The following is a 17,307-nucleotide window of genomic DNA, read 5'->3' on the forward strand; positions in this document are numbered from 1 at the left end:
TTGAATTTGTACATCTGCCAGAGACATACTCCCACCCTGACACTGTCCTAGGCCATGTAGGTTGTGTGCGAGGCAGGGTTTGAGGAGGGAACCCTCCCACCACTGTGAGGGGGATGGTGGTGGTACTTACTGCACCTTAGTCCCGGCTCCCAAGGTGCGGAGGCGCTGTGTTCACTTGCTTCACACCTGACATTTCTCCCTTTCATGTTTGCCCCTCCCCTCAAGTCTCAGCATCAGAAACAGCACATGATCACTTATTTATTTTTGATACAAATGTACATGATACACATCTTGACAGTCAGCCCACCCACCACCATACAGGTAGAGCCTGGCCCTGGGGCAGAGGCAGGACAGGAGAGGAGCTGGTGGGCGCGGCCATCTGCCTCTCCAGCCTCCCAGGCTGCGGCCCAGGTCCAGGTCCCCAGACACCGCAGGCACAGGTGCTAGCCTCTCAGAGGTTGTAGGGAGGGGCCTCTCAGCTGAGTCGGGGACCCTGGGGAGCCAGCCCCAGGCTCAGGCGCTCAGTTCTCTGCCCCAGCCAGCACACTCCCCCTCCACAGGGAAAGGGAGGGCAGGTAGAGGGGAGTGGTTTTCATTTAAGTTGATAGAGAAAGGGGTACGAGTGGTGGGAGTGATGAGGGGAGGCAGTGGGCAGGACCCCAGTTGGTTACTCTGGCAGTCCCTGGCCCCAGGGTGGTGAGAGGGGCTGCCCCCCACACTGGTCCCCTCACCCTCACAAAACTCCGTATGGACCAGGCCTCTGGAACGGCACCGCCGCCCCACACTCACACGCAGGGACACTTAGCTACCACGACGTTAACATTAAGGGTGGAAAGAGAAAAGAAGAAAAAGATTTCCAGTGTTTGCTGCTGGGGACCCCGGGACACAGGTGGGGCCATTTGGCATTGAAGGAGAGCAGCATGGGGGCTGGTGGCTACAGGACGGGGACATCCACAGAGATTATGTACAAAGGAGGGGGTGCCCCCACTCAGCCCCCAACAGGACTGAACTGGCTCATGGGGGTGGGATGCATGTGAGGGAACCGCCCCACTTGGAGTGTCCCCTCCAGACGCCCTGCGGAGGGTGCCCTGGAGGGCAAGGGGCTGGGAGTGATGCCTTACAGGCCCCTGCAGGCTAGAAGGGGAGGGGACGCTATGTACAGGGGGAGGTGAGTGGAATGTGGGGGACAGGAGCTCCTGCCACCCCACCTCCCCATCCTTGGGGGCTGGAGGGGGGCGGGCACCAGGGTGCCTGGCTGCCAGGGGAGAGTGGCAGCACTAAGGGCACTTGGCTGGGGTGGGGATTAGTGTCTGGAGTGGCCCATCTCCCATGGCCAGTGAGGTCCCAGGGTGTAGGTGAGGGTGTAGGGAGAGTGGTCACTGCTTCTTCTCTCGGGTGGTGATGGTGACCAGCTGCTTGGCAGCCTTGGCAATGTCATAGGCGCACTGGATCACCTGCTGAGTCAGCAGCTGGAAGTCCACAGGAGCTCCGGGCTCCGGAGGCACTGTCTTCCGGCACTCGCTCTGCAGCCGGTAGGCGCTGGCGTTGAGCAGCCGCAGGGAGCTGCGCACGGGCTCCAGGGCTGGTCTCTGGAGGGAGGGAGGAGAGAGGGGCCTCAGGCTTCAAGCTGTGAATACTGGTCAGGGCCCAGGATGTCCACACCTGCCCCACCCCGAGGCCCTCCCAGTCCTGCTCCTCTCTGCCCTGTACCTTTGGGAAGAGAGAGGCCATCTCAGTCACAGCCAAATGGATCTTCTCTGAACAGGGCACAAAGCTGTGGGGGGAGGGCAGGCATTAGGGGGCTCTCAGGGAAGGGTTCCAGGGACTGGAACACTGGCCCTCTCTTGGCCTCTGCACACCCACAGGCCATAGGAGCTGGAGCCCCACCCCATACCTGTCATGCTTGAACTCCTGGGCAGCCCGCAACAATTCCTGAATGTTCTTGGTGACCTGCTCCGTCTTCAGGATGACGTCCTCTGTGCTGGGAAGCCCGGGGTCCAGGTCTCCATCCAGGCTTTCCAGCTCTGGGTGGAAGTCCTCCTCCTTGCCCAGCTCTAGAAACCTCTTCCCTTCCAGTCTGGGGCGCGGGGATAGAGAGAGACGTTCTAGCCAGGAGGCCTCTTGCCTGTGCCCTCAGCCTCTCCAGGGCCCACCCGACCTCCCTCTGCCGGGGCCTCACCCAAGCAGGGGGTCCCCACTCTGCGTGTTTTCATAGTCGCTGTCAGCACCGCTGCCGTGGCGGGAAAGTTTGCTCTGGAGGATGCAGGACAGGTCAGCAGGTGAGAGAAATTCGCAGCCCCGCCCGCCCACATCCCTGCAGCCGTCCCTTAGGCACAGGGAGGAGACGTTACCGCGTGGCGGCTTCCTTCCTGGGAGCACGACAGCAGTGGGGAGGGGGGAGTGAAGGGCACAGCTGAGGCTGAAACCCCCTTCCGGATCTAAAACCCAGGAGGGCTGGAGTCAGTCTCTCCTCCTCCCTGTGACCCACCTCCCAGCTTCCCTGCACGGAGGGTGGGAACCGTGTGTGTCTCGTCAGCCTGTGCCCAGCCTCCAGCACAAAGCCTGGCACCCACTGGGGCTCAGAACCTATTTGCAGACACGGACCCACTTGCCCCGGCCCTGCTTACCCGGTAAAGGCCGGCAGGGCCGTGCACGGAATAGATGGCGTCATCCTCCAGCTCCTGGGGGTTAGCACAGTAGGTGTCACGGGGGCCCTGTGACGGATCAGCCCTGTGTCCCCACCACCTTGAGCCGGCAACTCACAGTGCTGTGGAAAGGCTGCAGCCGGGTGGCGAGCTCGTCCCCAGGGGGGCCCCCAAAGGGCTTCAGGGCTGAGCCTGGTTCATACATGGAGAAGGCCTGGCGGTCTCTGCGGTGGGCACTCCCACAGGGCCCCATGGATGAGTGTTCTGCCCGTTCACTGGGAAGGGGGGGCGTGGGCACCGGCCCTGGCGGCTGCCGGATCTGCAAGTTCTCTGCCTGCAGCTTATGGATCTGAGAGTGGAGGGGTGTCAGAAACTCCAGAGGGTCCAGGCAGCACCCCCACTTCCCCACCGGAAGCCCCCACGCCCCTCACCTCCCTCTGCAGCCTTCGGAGCTCGTCACTCAAGCTACTGTTGACCTTCATGAGCTGCTGCACCTTGGCCTCGGAGGTAGCCAGGGCCTTCTTTAGCTCCAGGTACTCCTGCAGCGTCACGGCCCCATCAGACAGGTCTGAGGAATCCATGCTCTGCGAGGTGAGACAGAAGCCAGTCAGCCGCCAGGGACGGGGTCGGAGGGCTGCTCTCCTAGCTGTGACCAGCCTACTCGTCCCCAAGGCCCTGGGCGACAAGAGGATGGAGCTGGGCCCTGATGGAGGCCAGGGAGGGGCGGGGAGGGGCTGCGCTCAGACCCGAGCACGGTTGTTCCGCGTGGCACCGGCGCTGCGCAGAGGCTCCTGGTCGGTGTCCTCGTCCGAGGCCACGCTGTCGTAGTCGTGCTGGTCGTCGAGGTCACTCTGGCTCCGCACAGACAGCTCGAGGTTGTCTGAGGGCACAGGCCTGTCACTCAGGGCTCAGCCACACCACCCGCCTATCATGCCACCCCCGAAAGGGAGCCATGAAAGAGAATATCCTGGAGCCGTGCCCGTCCCCCACAGCTCCATCCTCGCCCTCCCCACCTGTGGGGCTGCTCAGGCTCTTGCCCTGCTGTCTCCGCTTGGCCTCGCTGAGAATGTCGATGATCAAGGTGGCAAACTCTCGGGCGTTAAAGCGGGCCAACTTCTGACGCCCCTGTGAGGCAGAAAGAGCCGGGCTGGCATGACAGGGCCGCTGCGACCTGCCATCAGCTACCCGCTTTAGCCACAGCTAAAGCATCCCGGCCGGCTCTCCTGGCCAGGGCGGGGGTGAGGGATGGCAGGTTCAGGGTGCCTAGGGGAGCTCACAGGAAGAGGCTGCAACCCACCCCCGAAGCTGCTCACCAAGTGCTCAAAAGAACAGCTTCTTCCCCACGCCCAAGTCGCAGTGCCAGCCGGGCCAAGGGAGGCCTTGGGCAGGGGTGGAGAAGAGCAGGCCCGGGCCCAGGCCCAGACAACAGCTGGTGAGGAAGGCAGGCCCACAGAGCTGGCGACCCCGGGAAGGGAAGAAGCGGCCCCAGGCCCGCACCAGGCCTCCTTACCTGGTTCCGCGTGGCTGAGTACTCAGGGTTGACAGGCAGGAAGGGCACAGCACTGCGCTCTGTCACCAGGGTGCTGTGGTTCTGGGTAGCCAGCCACACTGTGGGGGAGGAGCAGGGAGCAGATTGTCTAGGGTAGCCAGGCCCATGGGTTGGGGTCGGGGAGAGCGCTGAGCACAGCTTTCCTAGCTCCTCCCAAGGGCCACAGAGCTTGGTGACCAAAACGGGTGGTCTTCAGACAGGCACTGGGCAAGGCCAGCTGGAGACTAACACAGAACAAGACTACTCCCTCTCGCCAGGCCCAGCCGAGTTTGGGCTGGAATCTGGCTGTGGCCAGGAAGGAGTGATGGGGGGGGGGGGGGGGGGCCAGGGGGCGGAGCAGGGGTGGGGCGAGAGCCAAAGTGGGAGGCAGCTAGAGCAGGGATGAGCCCCAGGAGGGGGGGGTACGGGGGGGGGGGGCGGGGGAAGGAAGAGCAGGCTGGCTGCCTCCAGCTCAGCACACTTTTCCCAGCTGGGGAAGCTGCCCAGGCGGGCTCACAGCTGGCAGAAGCTTACACAGGCCTGCCGAGCAGACCAACTGAGGCACCCCTTCTTAGTTTCGACCAAAGTACCCGAGAGCCACACCAGGTCCTAACTTTCCCTAGTGGGTAGTTACTCTGTCCCAGCTCACCAGCGTCATTTTCTCTGCGATCCACCTCATCATACACGTCCATCGCAAGTTCCTCAAAAAGCCGGTTGCTGAGCTGGAGGCACAGAGGGGTCAAGGCTTTGTCAGATCCACTGGCCCCCGGTGCCAACAGGGCCAGCTCACCAGGTGTCATAAGATGTGGGAAACCACTTGTGTCCCTTATGCCACCCAGCCCCAGTCTCAGAACTGGAGACTCTGTCTGCCAAGCTCCAAGGTGGGGGAGAGGGCGAAAGGGAGGCCAGACTAGACCAGCTAATGCCACTGTAGGTCAGAAGTGGAGCTAGGGCCCTGGGAGCTAAGGCAGAGCCAGGGTCAAAGACAAGGGGTGGAGAAGTAGAAAAGAGGAGACGGGGAGGCTGGAGTGAGAGCAGGTCAAAGACTTGGAAAAGGACACCAGGTCAGAAGAAGGGGGAGCGATTAGAGGGGCGGGTTGGGGGGCAGTGAGGAATGGGGCAGACTCACCGCCTGTAGCTTCTTCTTGGCAGCTTTGGCCAACTCAGACAGGTCCAGGCTACGGACAAGGGGATGCCGAGAACGGGGAAGAAGGGAGAGACCAGACATGAGATGTGGCCAGACCCTTGCCAATGACCCCCCTAAACATGCAGAGATCCCAGGGAGACAAGACCCCAGATGCCACACAAGAGCCACCCTGCCCCGCCCAACCTCCAGAGCCTGCTCCCGTGGCAGACACCAGATACCTCTGAGACATGCACTTTTGCCGAGATCTAAGTCCAGAGGAAGGCAGCAGAGGGAAGAACAGGACAGAGGCAGCAATTACCCAGCAGAAGGGCAGCACACGCCTTCCCATGTCAAGCTCAGACTCATCTCTGTGCACACGCCAGGCTCAGAATGTACAAAACTGACCTCATTCCCCCCCACCCCCCCATCTGCTCCTGACTGGCTGGCTCGCTCCTACTCGGTGACCCACTCACCCTCACCGTCAGCTCCTGGGAGCCACCTGAAACCTCCCTCAGCCGCAAGCCTTTGCCCGACTTTTCCCAGGTTCTGCCATTCATTTCCTCCTGCCTGGGCTTTTGCTACAGTTTATTAGTCCATCTTCCCCCTCCCAGTCTTGCCCTTACAAAACTCTTTTCTCCCTAGCACCCAGGGTGATCTTTGTGACGCCCCTGGCGGCACTATTCCTGGCCGTATAAACATCTCAGTAATAACTGGTATAGATGGCATACTTCAACAAAAAGCTCATTTAAAAAATATGCTAAATGCTCTGCATGCATTATCTTATTTAATCCTCTCAACAGCCCACAAAGACAGGTACAGGGGCCCTCATTTCCAGATAAGATAACGAAGGCTCTGAGAGGTTAAGCAGCCTGCCTGAAGTCACACAGCCAGGGAAGCAGCAGAGCTGGCTCCACACACCCCCATGCGGGAGCCTCTCTGCTCTCGGGAGGGTCACAGCTTTTCTCAGGACTCACAGGACTGGCCACTCGTCTCTCTTCCAGTCTTGCTCCTGGGATTCCCGGCCTCTCACATATGCTGTAGTCTCACCATCTGCTTGCAGTTCCTGGCATAGCCTTCCTCTCTCTCTCTTGCTGTACATCCCACACTGAACTACAACTGTCTGACTAGGCTGCCTCCTTTTCTCTACTGCGAGCTCCTTAAAGGCAGGGATGATGTCTGAGCCACCTCTGTGTCTCAGTGCCAAGAACAGCAGCTGGCACTGCGAAGGTGCTCAGTTAACATTTCATTGAGTTTGTGCCCATATGTGTTTACAACACCCCCCTGCCACGCAGGCACACACACCAGGCAGAATCAGACCAAAGAAGTAGGGGGAGTCTCGGGATTTCAGAACAGAGGAGTCTGCGTTCAGGAATCCACGGTGCCAGATCTGACAATCCCCATCTGCCCACACCGCCCTTGGCTTTCCAGATCCAAGCCAGCAGGCACAGCTGGGCATAAAGACGGCCATTGGAGGCAGCCACCAGGTGGCGCCAGCATCCATCTTGTAAGCTGGGTAAGGAGTTGGAGGTGGTACCTCCCAGCCTGGGCACCTGGGGCTTCTCAGATCAGAGGCAGAAACACCTGGATTGTGCCATGCCCTGCCCTCCAGCCCCTGCCCAATTTATGAACACACCTCACAGAGCTGGCCAGTTACTCAGATCCCTGGAGCCCACCACCTTTTCACTGAAGAGCAGAGGTTTATCTAAGATTTCAGTGGGGCCAGTGTCACTGGGAATAGAACCCGGTGACCCACTGCTCTTGGGGTGCTCCTTGTACTCAAGCACTCTGTTTTTGACAGAAGGGGGCTCAAGTTATGCTGGCTATGTGCTAAGTTGACACTTATCTGCCCTGGGGCCCAGAATTAGGAAGTAAGGACTAGACAGCCGTGGGCAAACTACGGCCCACAGGCCGAATCCGGCCCGTTTGAAATGAATAAAACTAAAAAAAAAAAAAAAAAGACCATACCCTTTTATGTAATGATGTTTACTTTGAATTTATATTAGTTCATACAAACACTCCATCCATGCTTTTGTTCCGGCCCTCCGGTCCAGTTTAAGAACCCATTGTGGCCCTCGAGTCAAAAAGTTTGCCCACCCCTGGACTAGACTATGAAATGTTTGTGCTTTCAGCCCCTAGAGGAGTTCGGTGGGGAATGTGGAGGGGTTCCAGGCCCCTAAAGCCTGGGGCACTGGAGGGGTGGGGGCTCTGGGGGCCAGACACCAACATAGCCTCTAACAGCCTCTGGGACAGGAGCACTCACCTATCGGCCATCTGTGGGATGATATAATGCCCATTCTTGTGATCTGAACAAAAATAAAAATGCGAAGTCACTGATGCTGAGTGGCCTTAGCAGCTGGAAGCCCACCTCACTGCCATGAGCAGGGACAGGCACCCAGAAGTGTCAGGGGAAAGCCAGGAGGGCAGGCCACCGCCAGCAGCCTGGGAGCTGGCTAGAAGTTATGCCCACCCCCAGTGTGCTGAAGCCCAGAGCCTGCAGCAATTTCACAGGAGCCAGTTGCTTAGCAACGCTGTTCCCCAGCCGGCTTTGTCACCATGGCACCTGCTGCTGAGGTGTGTCTGGGTCCCACCTGCCTGGCTCAGCCAGGCCTGCCCCGCACTCTGCTCACCAGGCTTTCGTCCACAGAGATAGAAGGCCAACCGGTCAGTGAGCTCATACTGGCACTCGACTAGCCTTTCTGCCAGCTCATGGTGCCCCGCCTGCCTGTGGGGAGGGGGCATGGCTCAGCCTGCAGCAGCAGCTCTCTCCCCCCACCCCCAAGCCCCACCCTTCAGCCAACCCTCACCTGGCATAGTCAATGGGTGTTCGGCCATTAACGTCAGGAGAGCCAGGATCAGCCCCATACACTACAAGAAGCTCGGCCTGCAGCGTCTGCCCGGCCTTGGCAGCCACGTGCAGAGGCGTGGTGCCCTTCTCTGGGTGGAAGAAGTTGGCCTGGGCACCCAGGGACAGCAGGCGTAGACATGTCTCCAAGTTGCCTGTCCGCACGCTTGAATGCAGTTGCTGCAAGGAGTGGAAGCGTGCAACAAATGTGTGAGCCCCTCCTCCAAGCTGCACCTGGGACTCCTACAGCTCCAAGGGCCCAGCTGAAGTTCGGTTGTCTGGGAGGACAGAGGGCTTCCCACTAGGAGTTAACACCAATTAATAGTAGCTGTTGTCAGTCACTATCTACCACAGTGGTTCTCAACCTTGGCTGCACATTAGAATCACCTGGGAATCTTTTTAAAATCCTGATTTCTGGGCCTCATCCTCCGGAAATTCTGTTTCTTTGTTATGGGGTGGGGCCACAACATTAGTAACAAAGAAACAGAATTTCCGGAGGATGAGGCCCAGAAATCAGGATTTTAAAAAGATTCCCAGGTGATTCTAATGTGCAGCCAAGGTTGAGAACCACTGATCTACCACATGCTGTGTGCTCTGCTTGGAACAGACATTATATATGAGATGATGCTGTTCTTTTCCATTTTATAGATGAGAAAACTGAGACTTTGAGGCTAAGGAACTACCCCAAGTTTTCCTGGCTTTTGGGGGGCAGTTGGGGAATTTTAGCCTGTGTGTCCACCTGGGAGTTGAGTGCTTTGACCACATGCAGCCTAACCAACCAAGTTCGTTGCTCCACATGCCCGCTGTTCTTGCCTGACCTCGCTTCCCTTGGGGCCTAGGGCTGAGAGGTGACCAAGGAGAAGCCTTCAGGGCGTTATGGGTGAGGAAAGGCCTGCCCGTCCATCGTGGGGCCCCTCAAACCTTGCTGAGGTCTTTGGCGGTGACCCCATCGTCATCCCGGCAGGGAAGCTTGTGCACAAATGCCAGCATCTGGTACTTGGCCCTGATGAACTCTGACTTGATGGGGCTGCACGGGGCACAGAGGAGGAAATGGGAAGCAGAGCGAGAGAGGCTAGTTACCAGGCCACCTCCCAGGCCCATGTCCCAGACCACACAGCCCCTGCCACCACCCCTCCAACCCGACTCACTGGACTTTGTCTTGGGGGTTGGCTTTGCGCCGGCCGCTCTGCACTTGTGCGGGGTCCAGCAGGGAATGCTCCCAGATGGAGTTGGCCCCGTTGCTGGCGAGTGTGTGCACCATCTGCGGGGAGGAGATGCCAAGTGAGAGCCCACTGAGTGCTGGGCACCAGGTACCGGCCCAGCCAGTGTGGCTGCAAAAGTACCAAAGGGCCTACTGGGTGCCTGTTCACTGCTGCACCTCCATCCTGTCAGGCCACCCAAGGTTGTGGGTCCTATTTAGAACGCCAGGTCACATGACCGGCATGCCAAGACTGAGAGAGGTTAAGCGACCTGCTCAGTGCGACATGGCCAAGCCAGTAAGTGGCCGAGCAGAGCTGAGAGCCCGTCTGTCTGACTCCAGTCCTGGATGCCCCCTCTCTCAGATGAGTGGATGGGTTTGGGTTGGGGTAGGGTCGTCCCCAGGCAGGTGTGTATGTTAGCCTGAGGGAAATGTGCCTGCGATGAGCACACACTGTGGGGAAGGAGGAATGGCGGGCCAGCACCCGTACCTGCAGGAGCGTGGGAGGCCAGGCGCTGTGGCGAAGGTGCTTGACAATGGAAATGTGGCGTCCCAGGCTCCGGTGCACACTGCAGCACTCGTCACACACCAGCACACCCCTGCTGATGGAGGCCCAGCCAGGGTCTGCGGGGTGGAAGCCAGGTCAGCCATAGCCAGATGCAGGCAAGACCCCCTGAGCACTGCTCTGGGCCAGCACTGCTTAGGTCCGCACACATTCACTCACTTGGTCCCTCCGAGCTAGGAAACTGGGACATCAGCAGGCACAGGCGACTGATGAGGAAGCTGAGCTAAGGCAGTGAGGGATTTCCACACAGGCTCGCAGCTGGCGACTGACACAGCCAAGCCCTTTCCTACACATAGTTGGCCTCTGGGAAGGTGTGGTCCCCAGGGCCTACTCAGCGGGCATGGTTTCCTGTCCTGCAGTCACCACTATCATTCCCACAGCCTTCCCCAGGGAACAAGACTGCTACCCTAGCCCTTCCCCAGGGAAGCAGGGATCCCCTAGGGGACGGAACCCCGATGTTTCCACACCACTCATCCCTAGGCACTCCTCCTGTGTCTGGGTCAGTGCCACATCTCTCCTGCACCCAGACTTCTGTTGGAGCTAATGGCCCACCTGCCGGACCCATTGCAACCCCCAGGGACACCCGACTCTGCCCTTATCCTGCCCAGGCAGAGGCCTTTGCATGCCTGAGCCTCCTGTCACCATCACTGATGGAATTCCTCTTAAGGGGGATGGGGAGAGCAGAGGAACCGACGCTGACTGAGCACCCACTATGTGCCACTGGATGCTGTACGTATGATGCCTCTCACAACTGTCAGGCCAGGTAGGAAAGGCTACCACTGAGGAAATAGCATCTCAAGAAAGGTTAGCGCACTTGCACAAGGTCACACAGCCAGTGAGTGGGAGTGCTGGGATACGGACCCAGGCACTTAGATGCCAGAGACGGTGCCATGTCCAGACCGCTGCTGTCCCTGTGCCTCTGTCCTTCAGGGGACAGCCCCCAGGGGACAAGGGGGCTCTGGGAACCTCTCTCCACTCCTTGAGAAGTGAACTTTGGAAACAAGAAGGGGGCCAGGACAGGGTGGGAGCTCCTGGGGTCCTTCTCAAGGGCAGGGGCGATGCCACCCATCCCAGGCCCCTTGGGAGAGGGGGAGGAGACAGCTGCATGCAGCTCAGGCTGTGGAAAGGTCACGGGGGAGAAAGCAGCCATTGTGTGCCACTGGAGAGTGGGGGCAGGGAGCCTTCTCCCAGGACACTGTGCTCTGCCCAGACCCCGCCTGTCTCAGGAAGCCCTGTCCCAGGAGGGGAGGCTGGCGCTCTGCCGGGGCTCAGGAGTAACGGGCTCAGGAGTAACGAGAGCCTCTCCAACCAGAAGCTGATTCTCAGACCCTTCCCCCGAAAGGACTTCATCAAAGTCCCCGCGAGAATCCTGAGGAGACTGAGTCAGGGTGCAGCATGAGCTCTGCTCACTGCAAGTAGCCCCTCATAGCATGGGGACAGGAAGTGACAGAGGGACTCAGCTTTTTGAGTCAGGGATCCCCCACCTCCCCAAAACAAGGCAACAGGAAAACACAAGGCGCTCACTATACACCTTCTTGGGAGCTCATTCCAGGGGCCCAAGAGGAAGGAGCCCAGACAGGCGGCCCTAAGGCACACTTGAGTGTTGGCTTCACCCAAGGAGTGAGACACTCCAGGCGTGAAAAGCTCCCTCCCCCACTCCCCAACACCACTGGGCCAGGGGGCTGCCTCCAGCCATCACCGGCAGCCCAGGCAGGAAGCTGGAAATGACGCAGCCTAAATTCCTCTTGTTGAAATGGTGGGGTTTCCTGTAAGTGGGGAGCCGCCCAGGCCAGGATCACAAATGGACTGCCCTACCAGAGAAGCCCAGCCTAGGAGGACTGGCCAGAACAGACATGGCAAGTCCCTGAATATGGCAGCAACCAACACACTAGGACAGTGATGGCGAACCTATGACACGCGTGTCAGAGGTGACACGTGAACTCATTTTTTTGGTTGATTTTTCTTTGTTAAATGGCATTTAAATATATAAAATGAATATAAAAAATTTAAATATATAAAATAAATATCAAAAATATAAGTCTTTGGCCGAAACCGGTTTGGCTCAGTGGATAGAGCGTCGGCCTGCGGACTGAAGGGTCCCAGGTTCGATTCTGGTCAGGGGCATGTGCCTGGGTTGCGGGCACATCCCCAGTGGGGGATGTGCAGGAGGCAGCTGATCGATGTTTCTCTCTCTCATCGATGTTTCTAATTCTCTGTCTCTCTCCCTTCCTCTCTGTAAAAAATCAATAAAAAAATATTAAAAAAATATACATATAAGTCTTTGTTTTACTATGGTTGCAAATACCAAAAAATTTCTATATGTGACACGGCACCAGAGTTAAGTTAGGGTTTTTCAAAATGCTGACACGCCGAGCTCAAAAGGTTGGCCATCACTGCACTAGGATCTGGGGAATGTGGTCCAAGACTGCCTGCCACTCTCCTAGGCTGGGAGGGGTCCCCCCTCCTCACACGTCCACAGTGACCTGAAACAGGAAGGGCGGGCAGGGGACACGGTCCTGGTGTGGGGCACACTGGTGCCAGTTCAGTTCTGACTGACAGATGAGAAAGCCCACTCCCTGCTCCTTATGCCCAGGGGACACAGGACATACCCAAGCCTCACTGAGGCCAGTTGCTAAGCAGAAGGGCCAGGAAGGGTTCCTGAAAGTCAGTGCCTATTGAAGTTTAAAGTTAAAGGGACTCTTGTCCCAAAGAGAATCTCTGGACCAAAATTGGGGCAGAAGAGAGGCAGGGAATGTAAGGGCCAGGGGATGTGGTGACCAACCTGGTCTCTGCCAATCCTCCTCCCGGACTCCTGCCTCCCGTCAGGGTGGGGGTCTGATAAATGTGGGCCAGTGGCAGGAGGGGTCCTGAGGGAATATTATCCAGTGCCAACCCCATGGAGGTTTCTCCCAGATAAATTCAGGCCAACTCTTAAAGCCTAGTGGCCTCTGGGGCCGGCAGGTCTGCTATAAGGTAGCCTCTCCTGAGCTAGGGACCAGATCCTCACTGGAAAGAGAGAGAAGCCCACCACACTGAAAGCAGGCAAGAGTAATCTACAGAAACGGAGGTCAGAACGGCAGTTACCTCTGGGGGACACTGACTGGGCGGAGGCACAAGAAAACCCCGCAGAGTGATGGAAATGCTCTACCTCTGGGCTGGAGTGATGGCTGCAGCTATACACACACGTACAAACACATCAGGCTAAACAGAAAGGTGCGGGCAGTTTGCCATTCATGTTATATCTCAATAAAAGAGGAAGAAAGCCCACCATTCACCCCATCCCACAATCTATATATATAAAAGCCTAAGCGACCGAACCGAATGATCGAATGACCAGTCGCTATGATGCACACCAAACACCAGGGGGCAGACGCTCAACACAGGAGCTGCCCCCTGGTGTACAGTGCACTTCCATAGCCAACCTCCAACAGCCCCTCCCTCTGGCTGGCCAACCTCCCGTGCCCTGATCGGCCAGATCGCTGGCCAGGCCGAGGAACCCCACCTGTGCACGAATTCGTGCACTGGGCCTCTAGTAATCTATACTATGAAGAGACACATGAGCCTGCAGGTTCCCAAATGTCCCCAGCTGTTCCCAAATGGCCTCGCTCATCCAAGGTGCCTGTAGGTCTCCGCTCCTGTGCCGGAGGCTGCGATGGAGGCCCATAGGGTGAGGAACAAGCCCTTGAGAGCTGGGCCAGGACTGAGTGGCAGGGGGAGGATGGGGAAACACACATTCTGCAGGTTCCCTGACCCCAGCCCCTCTCCTGGGCTCCCAAGGCAGGCAGGGGCACAGAGGGTGCCTGACCAGCAGCCATAGCAGCCAGGCCATGCCCAGCTGCCTCACAACACACTCACACTTATCCCCTGCGTGCCCAGGCCTGGGAGCAGAGGGAGGACAGGGGCCTTTGGGGTCAGGCTGCATCTCACCTTTGACCTCCATAACCACCCCCCAAATTAACCAACTACAAGAAGCCACGACCCCATTCCTAGGGCTGGGACTGCAGGGCTCCTGTCGCAGCGAGGGAAGCCTATGACTCTGGGCAGGAGGCACACACCAGGGTGGCTCTGGGTCTGAGCTCCAGACCGCTGCCTACTCTCAAGCCTTTTACTGGGGCTGAGAGTAGTTCCCACACTGAGAATGCCATTCCACGCATCACACAGCGGGGGCTGGAGCAGACCCAAGTAGCCAGCAGGGGTCCTGACAAGCATCCAAACACGCGGGGCGTGCCTGCTCTGTGCCAGACACCTTGCGAGGTGCTGGGTGGGGTGATAAGACTTTGTCATCACCGGCCCACCTCATCACCCTCACCTTCTCACCATTTGCCTCTTCCTGACCTAATCGAGGGAAAATGAGGTCCCTGGGGCACAAATGTCCCTGTGGATCACGGACCAGGGGTAAGAGTACAAACACAGCGGAGACACACCGTTCCTCCCCAGAGCCCATCCAGAGACTGCAGCCAAACAGGCAGATGAAATGGAAAAAAGACAACTGCCTTGCTGATGCTGCTCTATATCCCTCAAACCCAGAATCAGGACCACAGATGTGGAGACGGGACACTCCTCAAAAATCATTTCTACTCCACCTTCTTTGGCTTACAGTTGAGGAAACTGGGGACAGAGTGAGGGAGGTCTTGCCATGGGGTCACGGAGTCAGCTACAAACAAAGGTAACCCTAAAACCCAGGCTCCCCGGAAAGGGTGTCTGCTGTGCATGCTACTTCCACCCAGCAGCGCGGCACAACCGCCTGGGACAGACACACAGAAGAGAAGGCAAGCTCTCCTCTTCGCCCTTCTATCCCTAGGGCTGGGGCAAGGGGATCCCCGTTTCCCGTGTATGGATGGTGGCATGCCCTGAGGGAGGCCTCAGGGTCATAACCAACCACAGAGTACCACGCCTCTGCCAGCGCCCACAGTTCCCAAACACTCCAGGCTGGAGCCGTCGGAGCCACCAGAGCATCTGTGAGGCTCAACCTGTTGGGGTCCTGGGCTGTCCAAAGAATGTCTGGACGTCATGGGCCCACAAAACAGCACCCCACACTCTCACACCTAGTCTGTCCACAGCCCCCCTACAGTCCACAGACCCCGAGGCTGCCCAGGGAGACCGTTCCTTTTCTAAAGAGAAGATGGACAAGGCCAGGGCTCCCCGCCCCACACCTGCCCAGCCCCATCACTGGCAGTGTCCTCCCACATCAGAAGGGAGCGGCCTGGTGGGTCACTGCACCTCACTTCCTCAGCAGGTCGGGGGGTTCACATCAGCCTGGAGCTGGGAAGAAGGGAAACACCACAGTACACACAGCCAAGAGGCAGTCCGGGAGCCAGCGGGCTCCTGGGGAACCTAGAACCCCGGACCACGACTCCCTACCCACCTCTGGTCAGACGGGGTTAGGGGGCCAGGCTAGGGGGGGAATCTGCCCAAACTGGGGCGACGCCAAGCTCCCTTTCCCCAGCAGGCCTGCCCGCGGCACAGGGGACGCCGAGTCCAGCTGGTCCCAGTCACCAGGTGGCCCGGGGGCTGCCTCCGAGGAGGATGCTCGGGCTCACACGGGCCCGCACGCCAGGCCCTGCAAGGCGCCCCAGCCTGGGGAGCCAGGGGCCGGGAGTCCTGGGAGCCGCCACCCCTCCTCTGCTCCCGAGGAAACAGGATCCAAGCGCCCCCCTCCCCCGGCCCATCTGCCCGGCTCTGCCCCTTGCCCTCCGCCACCCCAGCAGGCCGGCCGGCCATGCGAGCAGCAGGTGCAAGACGCGGGGGTGGCACGGCGACGGCACAAAACCGCGTTCGCCCCCACCCCCAAACCTGGCCGGCCGCCGCCACGGCCCTCGGCCACCCGAGGCTGGCGCTTCCGTTCGGATGTGGAGATGGGGGCGGGGGGCACTCGCTGCCCGCCTCCCTCCGGCTGAGGGGTGGGAGGCGGCGCCGACAATGTCCTTCCTCGCTCGCCCGCGGACGCGAGGGAACGGGGGCCCCCCGGCCGGCCCTCCTCCGGCCAAGGACGAGGCTCCGCAGTGGCCCGGGCGGGGGCCGAGGCCGGAGGGAGGCCGCAGCCCCCAGCCCCACCCCGCCCTCCGGCCCCGCGCGACGCTCCCGCCAGGCCCCGGCGCCCGCCCGGCGGCCTGGGCGCGCGGTCCCGCCCCCGCCCGGCCAGCTTACCCGGGGCGCTGCAGTCCGCACACACCTCCGCTCGCGGCCCCTTCCGGGACATCCTCCGCGGCGACGCGGCCGCAGCCCGCTGGGCCAGCGTGGGGGGCGCGGGCGGCGGCCCCGGGCGGCGGCGGCGGCGGCGGCCCTGCTGCCCGGCCCGGCTCCGGCAAGGCCCCGGCTAGGCTCCGCGCGCCCGGCCCACCGACCGCCCCGGGGCTGGCCCGGAACCCGCCGTGCCCGCCTGCCCGCTCGCCCTCGGGCGCCCTCCGCCCCGCGCCGCCCCGCCGCCGCTCGCCGCTCGCTCTCTCCGCCCCTTGCGCGGCTCCCGGCCGCTCCTGCAGGAAGCGGCGCAGGCCCGGCCCACCGGGGGAGGGGCCGCCGACCCGCCCGCTGGCCGCGCCTCCCGCAGAAAGGAAGCCGCGAGCGCGGGCGGGGAGGGGCGGGGGCGCTTAAAGGGGCCGCAGACGCCGCCGGGCCGGAGCCGCGATCTCGCCGGCGGCCAAGGCCCCTCCTCGGGCGTGTGCCTGGCCCGGAGGCGGTGTGAGTCAGCCCATCCCCTTCGCTGGCGAGATGGGGGTTGGCCCCGAGTTCGGGCCCCAGGACAGTGGCCCCTGGGAATCAGAGACACGAGTCAGGAGCTGGAGGCCTAGGCTCGCCTTCCTGTCGCAGCGGTTCTCAACCTGTGGGTCGCGACCCCTTTGGCGGTCGAACGACCCTTTCACAGGGGCCGCCTAAGACCATCCTGAATCTCAGATATTTACATTATGATTCGTAACAGTAGCAACATGACAGTTATGAAATAGCAACGAAAATAATTTTATGGTTGGGTCAGAACATGAGGAACTGTATTTAAAGGGCCAGAAGGTTGAGAACCACTGTGTTAGGGGCTGTGGCTTGGGGTGCCCGCTTATCTCTGGTTGGGGTGAGGTGTGCGTCCCGGCCTCCCATGTGTCCACGTCTGTGTGTCTGGGTGTGTGTGTGGTCACACTTGCTGACTATGCACACCGCCAACAACATGGACGCCCAGATGCCAAGAGGTCCAGCTGGGTACGCCCTAACCTCGCCGCGGAGACTGCATCTACCCTTCCTCAGGGCTTGCCTCTAAGGAGGAAAGAATCTGGGCGGTTTTTAAAGGCCCCTGATGAGTGACCACTGTGCCGGTGAGCTGTAATATCCACTTGTCATCCGACGTGTATGCATCACAATGTTTCTGGGCCACCAGAGGTGTGTAGGTATGTCCAGGGCGTGTGCATATAACATACAGG

The 17,307-nt window shown here is 59.8% G+C and overlaps 1 protein-coding gene across 5 annotated transcripts; it reads right to left on the reverse strand.

Annotated features, from left to right (window-relative positions):
- Positions 1-245: 245 nt before the first annotated feature.
- Positions 246-16,357, reverse strand: GIT1 (GIT ArfGAP 1). Of its 5 annotated transcripts, none has more exons than XM_036340813.1 (21): positions 16,052-16,357; positions 9,830-9,963; positions 9,290-9,402; positions 9,063-9,168; positions 8,104-8,321; positions 7,927-8,021; positions 7,560-7,602; positions 5,539-5,565; positions 5,303-5,351; positions 4,823-4,895; positions 4,156-4,253; positions 3,659-3,770; positions 3,392-3,525; positions 3,077-3,229; positions 2,764-2,994; positions 2,628-2,681; positions 2,352-2,438; positions 2,180-2,253; positions 1,895-2,077; positions 1,711-1,774; positions 246-1,589 (listed from the first exon to the last, which is right to left on the reverse strand). In XM_036340813.1, exons 1-21 carry the CDS (start codon positions 16,101-16,103, stop codon positions 1,377-1,379), a joined length of 2,313 nt encoding a protein of 770 aa, XP_036196706.1. In that variant the 5' UTR covers positions 16,104-16,357; the 3' UTR covers positions 246-1,376. The 5 variants fall into 5 exon arrangements, with proteins under 5 accessions (XP_036196706.1, XP_036196707.1, XP_036196709.1 ...); XM_036340814.1 differs by lacking the exon at positions 16,052-16,357 and adding an exon at positions 10,064-11,807; XM_036340816.1 differs by lacking the exon at positions 2,352-2,438.
- Between the last annotated feature and the right edge of the window lie 950 nt (positions 16,358-17,307).

The sequence above is a fragment of the Myotis myotis genome, unplaced genomic scaffold, assembly GCF_014108235.1.
Source record: "Myotis myotis isolate mMyoMyo1 unplaced genomic scaffold, mMyoMyo1.p scaffold_m19_p_17, whole genome shotgun sequence".
In the NCBI taxonomy this organism is placed as follows: domain Eukaryota; kingdom Metazoa; phylum Chordata; class Mammalia; order Chiroptera; family Vespertilionidae; genus Myotis; species Myotis myotis.

Coding starts and splice junctions, on each gene's coding strand:
- GIT1 (XM_036340813.1), bottom strand. CDS start 16,103: ATGTCCCGGAAGGGGCCGCGAGCGGAGGTGTGTGCGGACTGCAGCGCC. Junction 4,254..4,822: donor TCGCAGAGAAAATGACGCTG/GTGAGCTGGGAC, acceptor CCTCCCCCACAG/TGTGGCTGGCTACCCAGAAC. Junction 3,771..4,155: donor ACTCAGCCACGCGGAACCAG/GTAAGGAGGCCT, acceptor TCTGCCTCACAG/GGGCGTCAGAAGTTGGCCCG.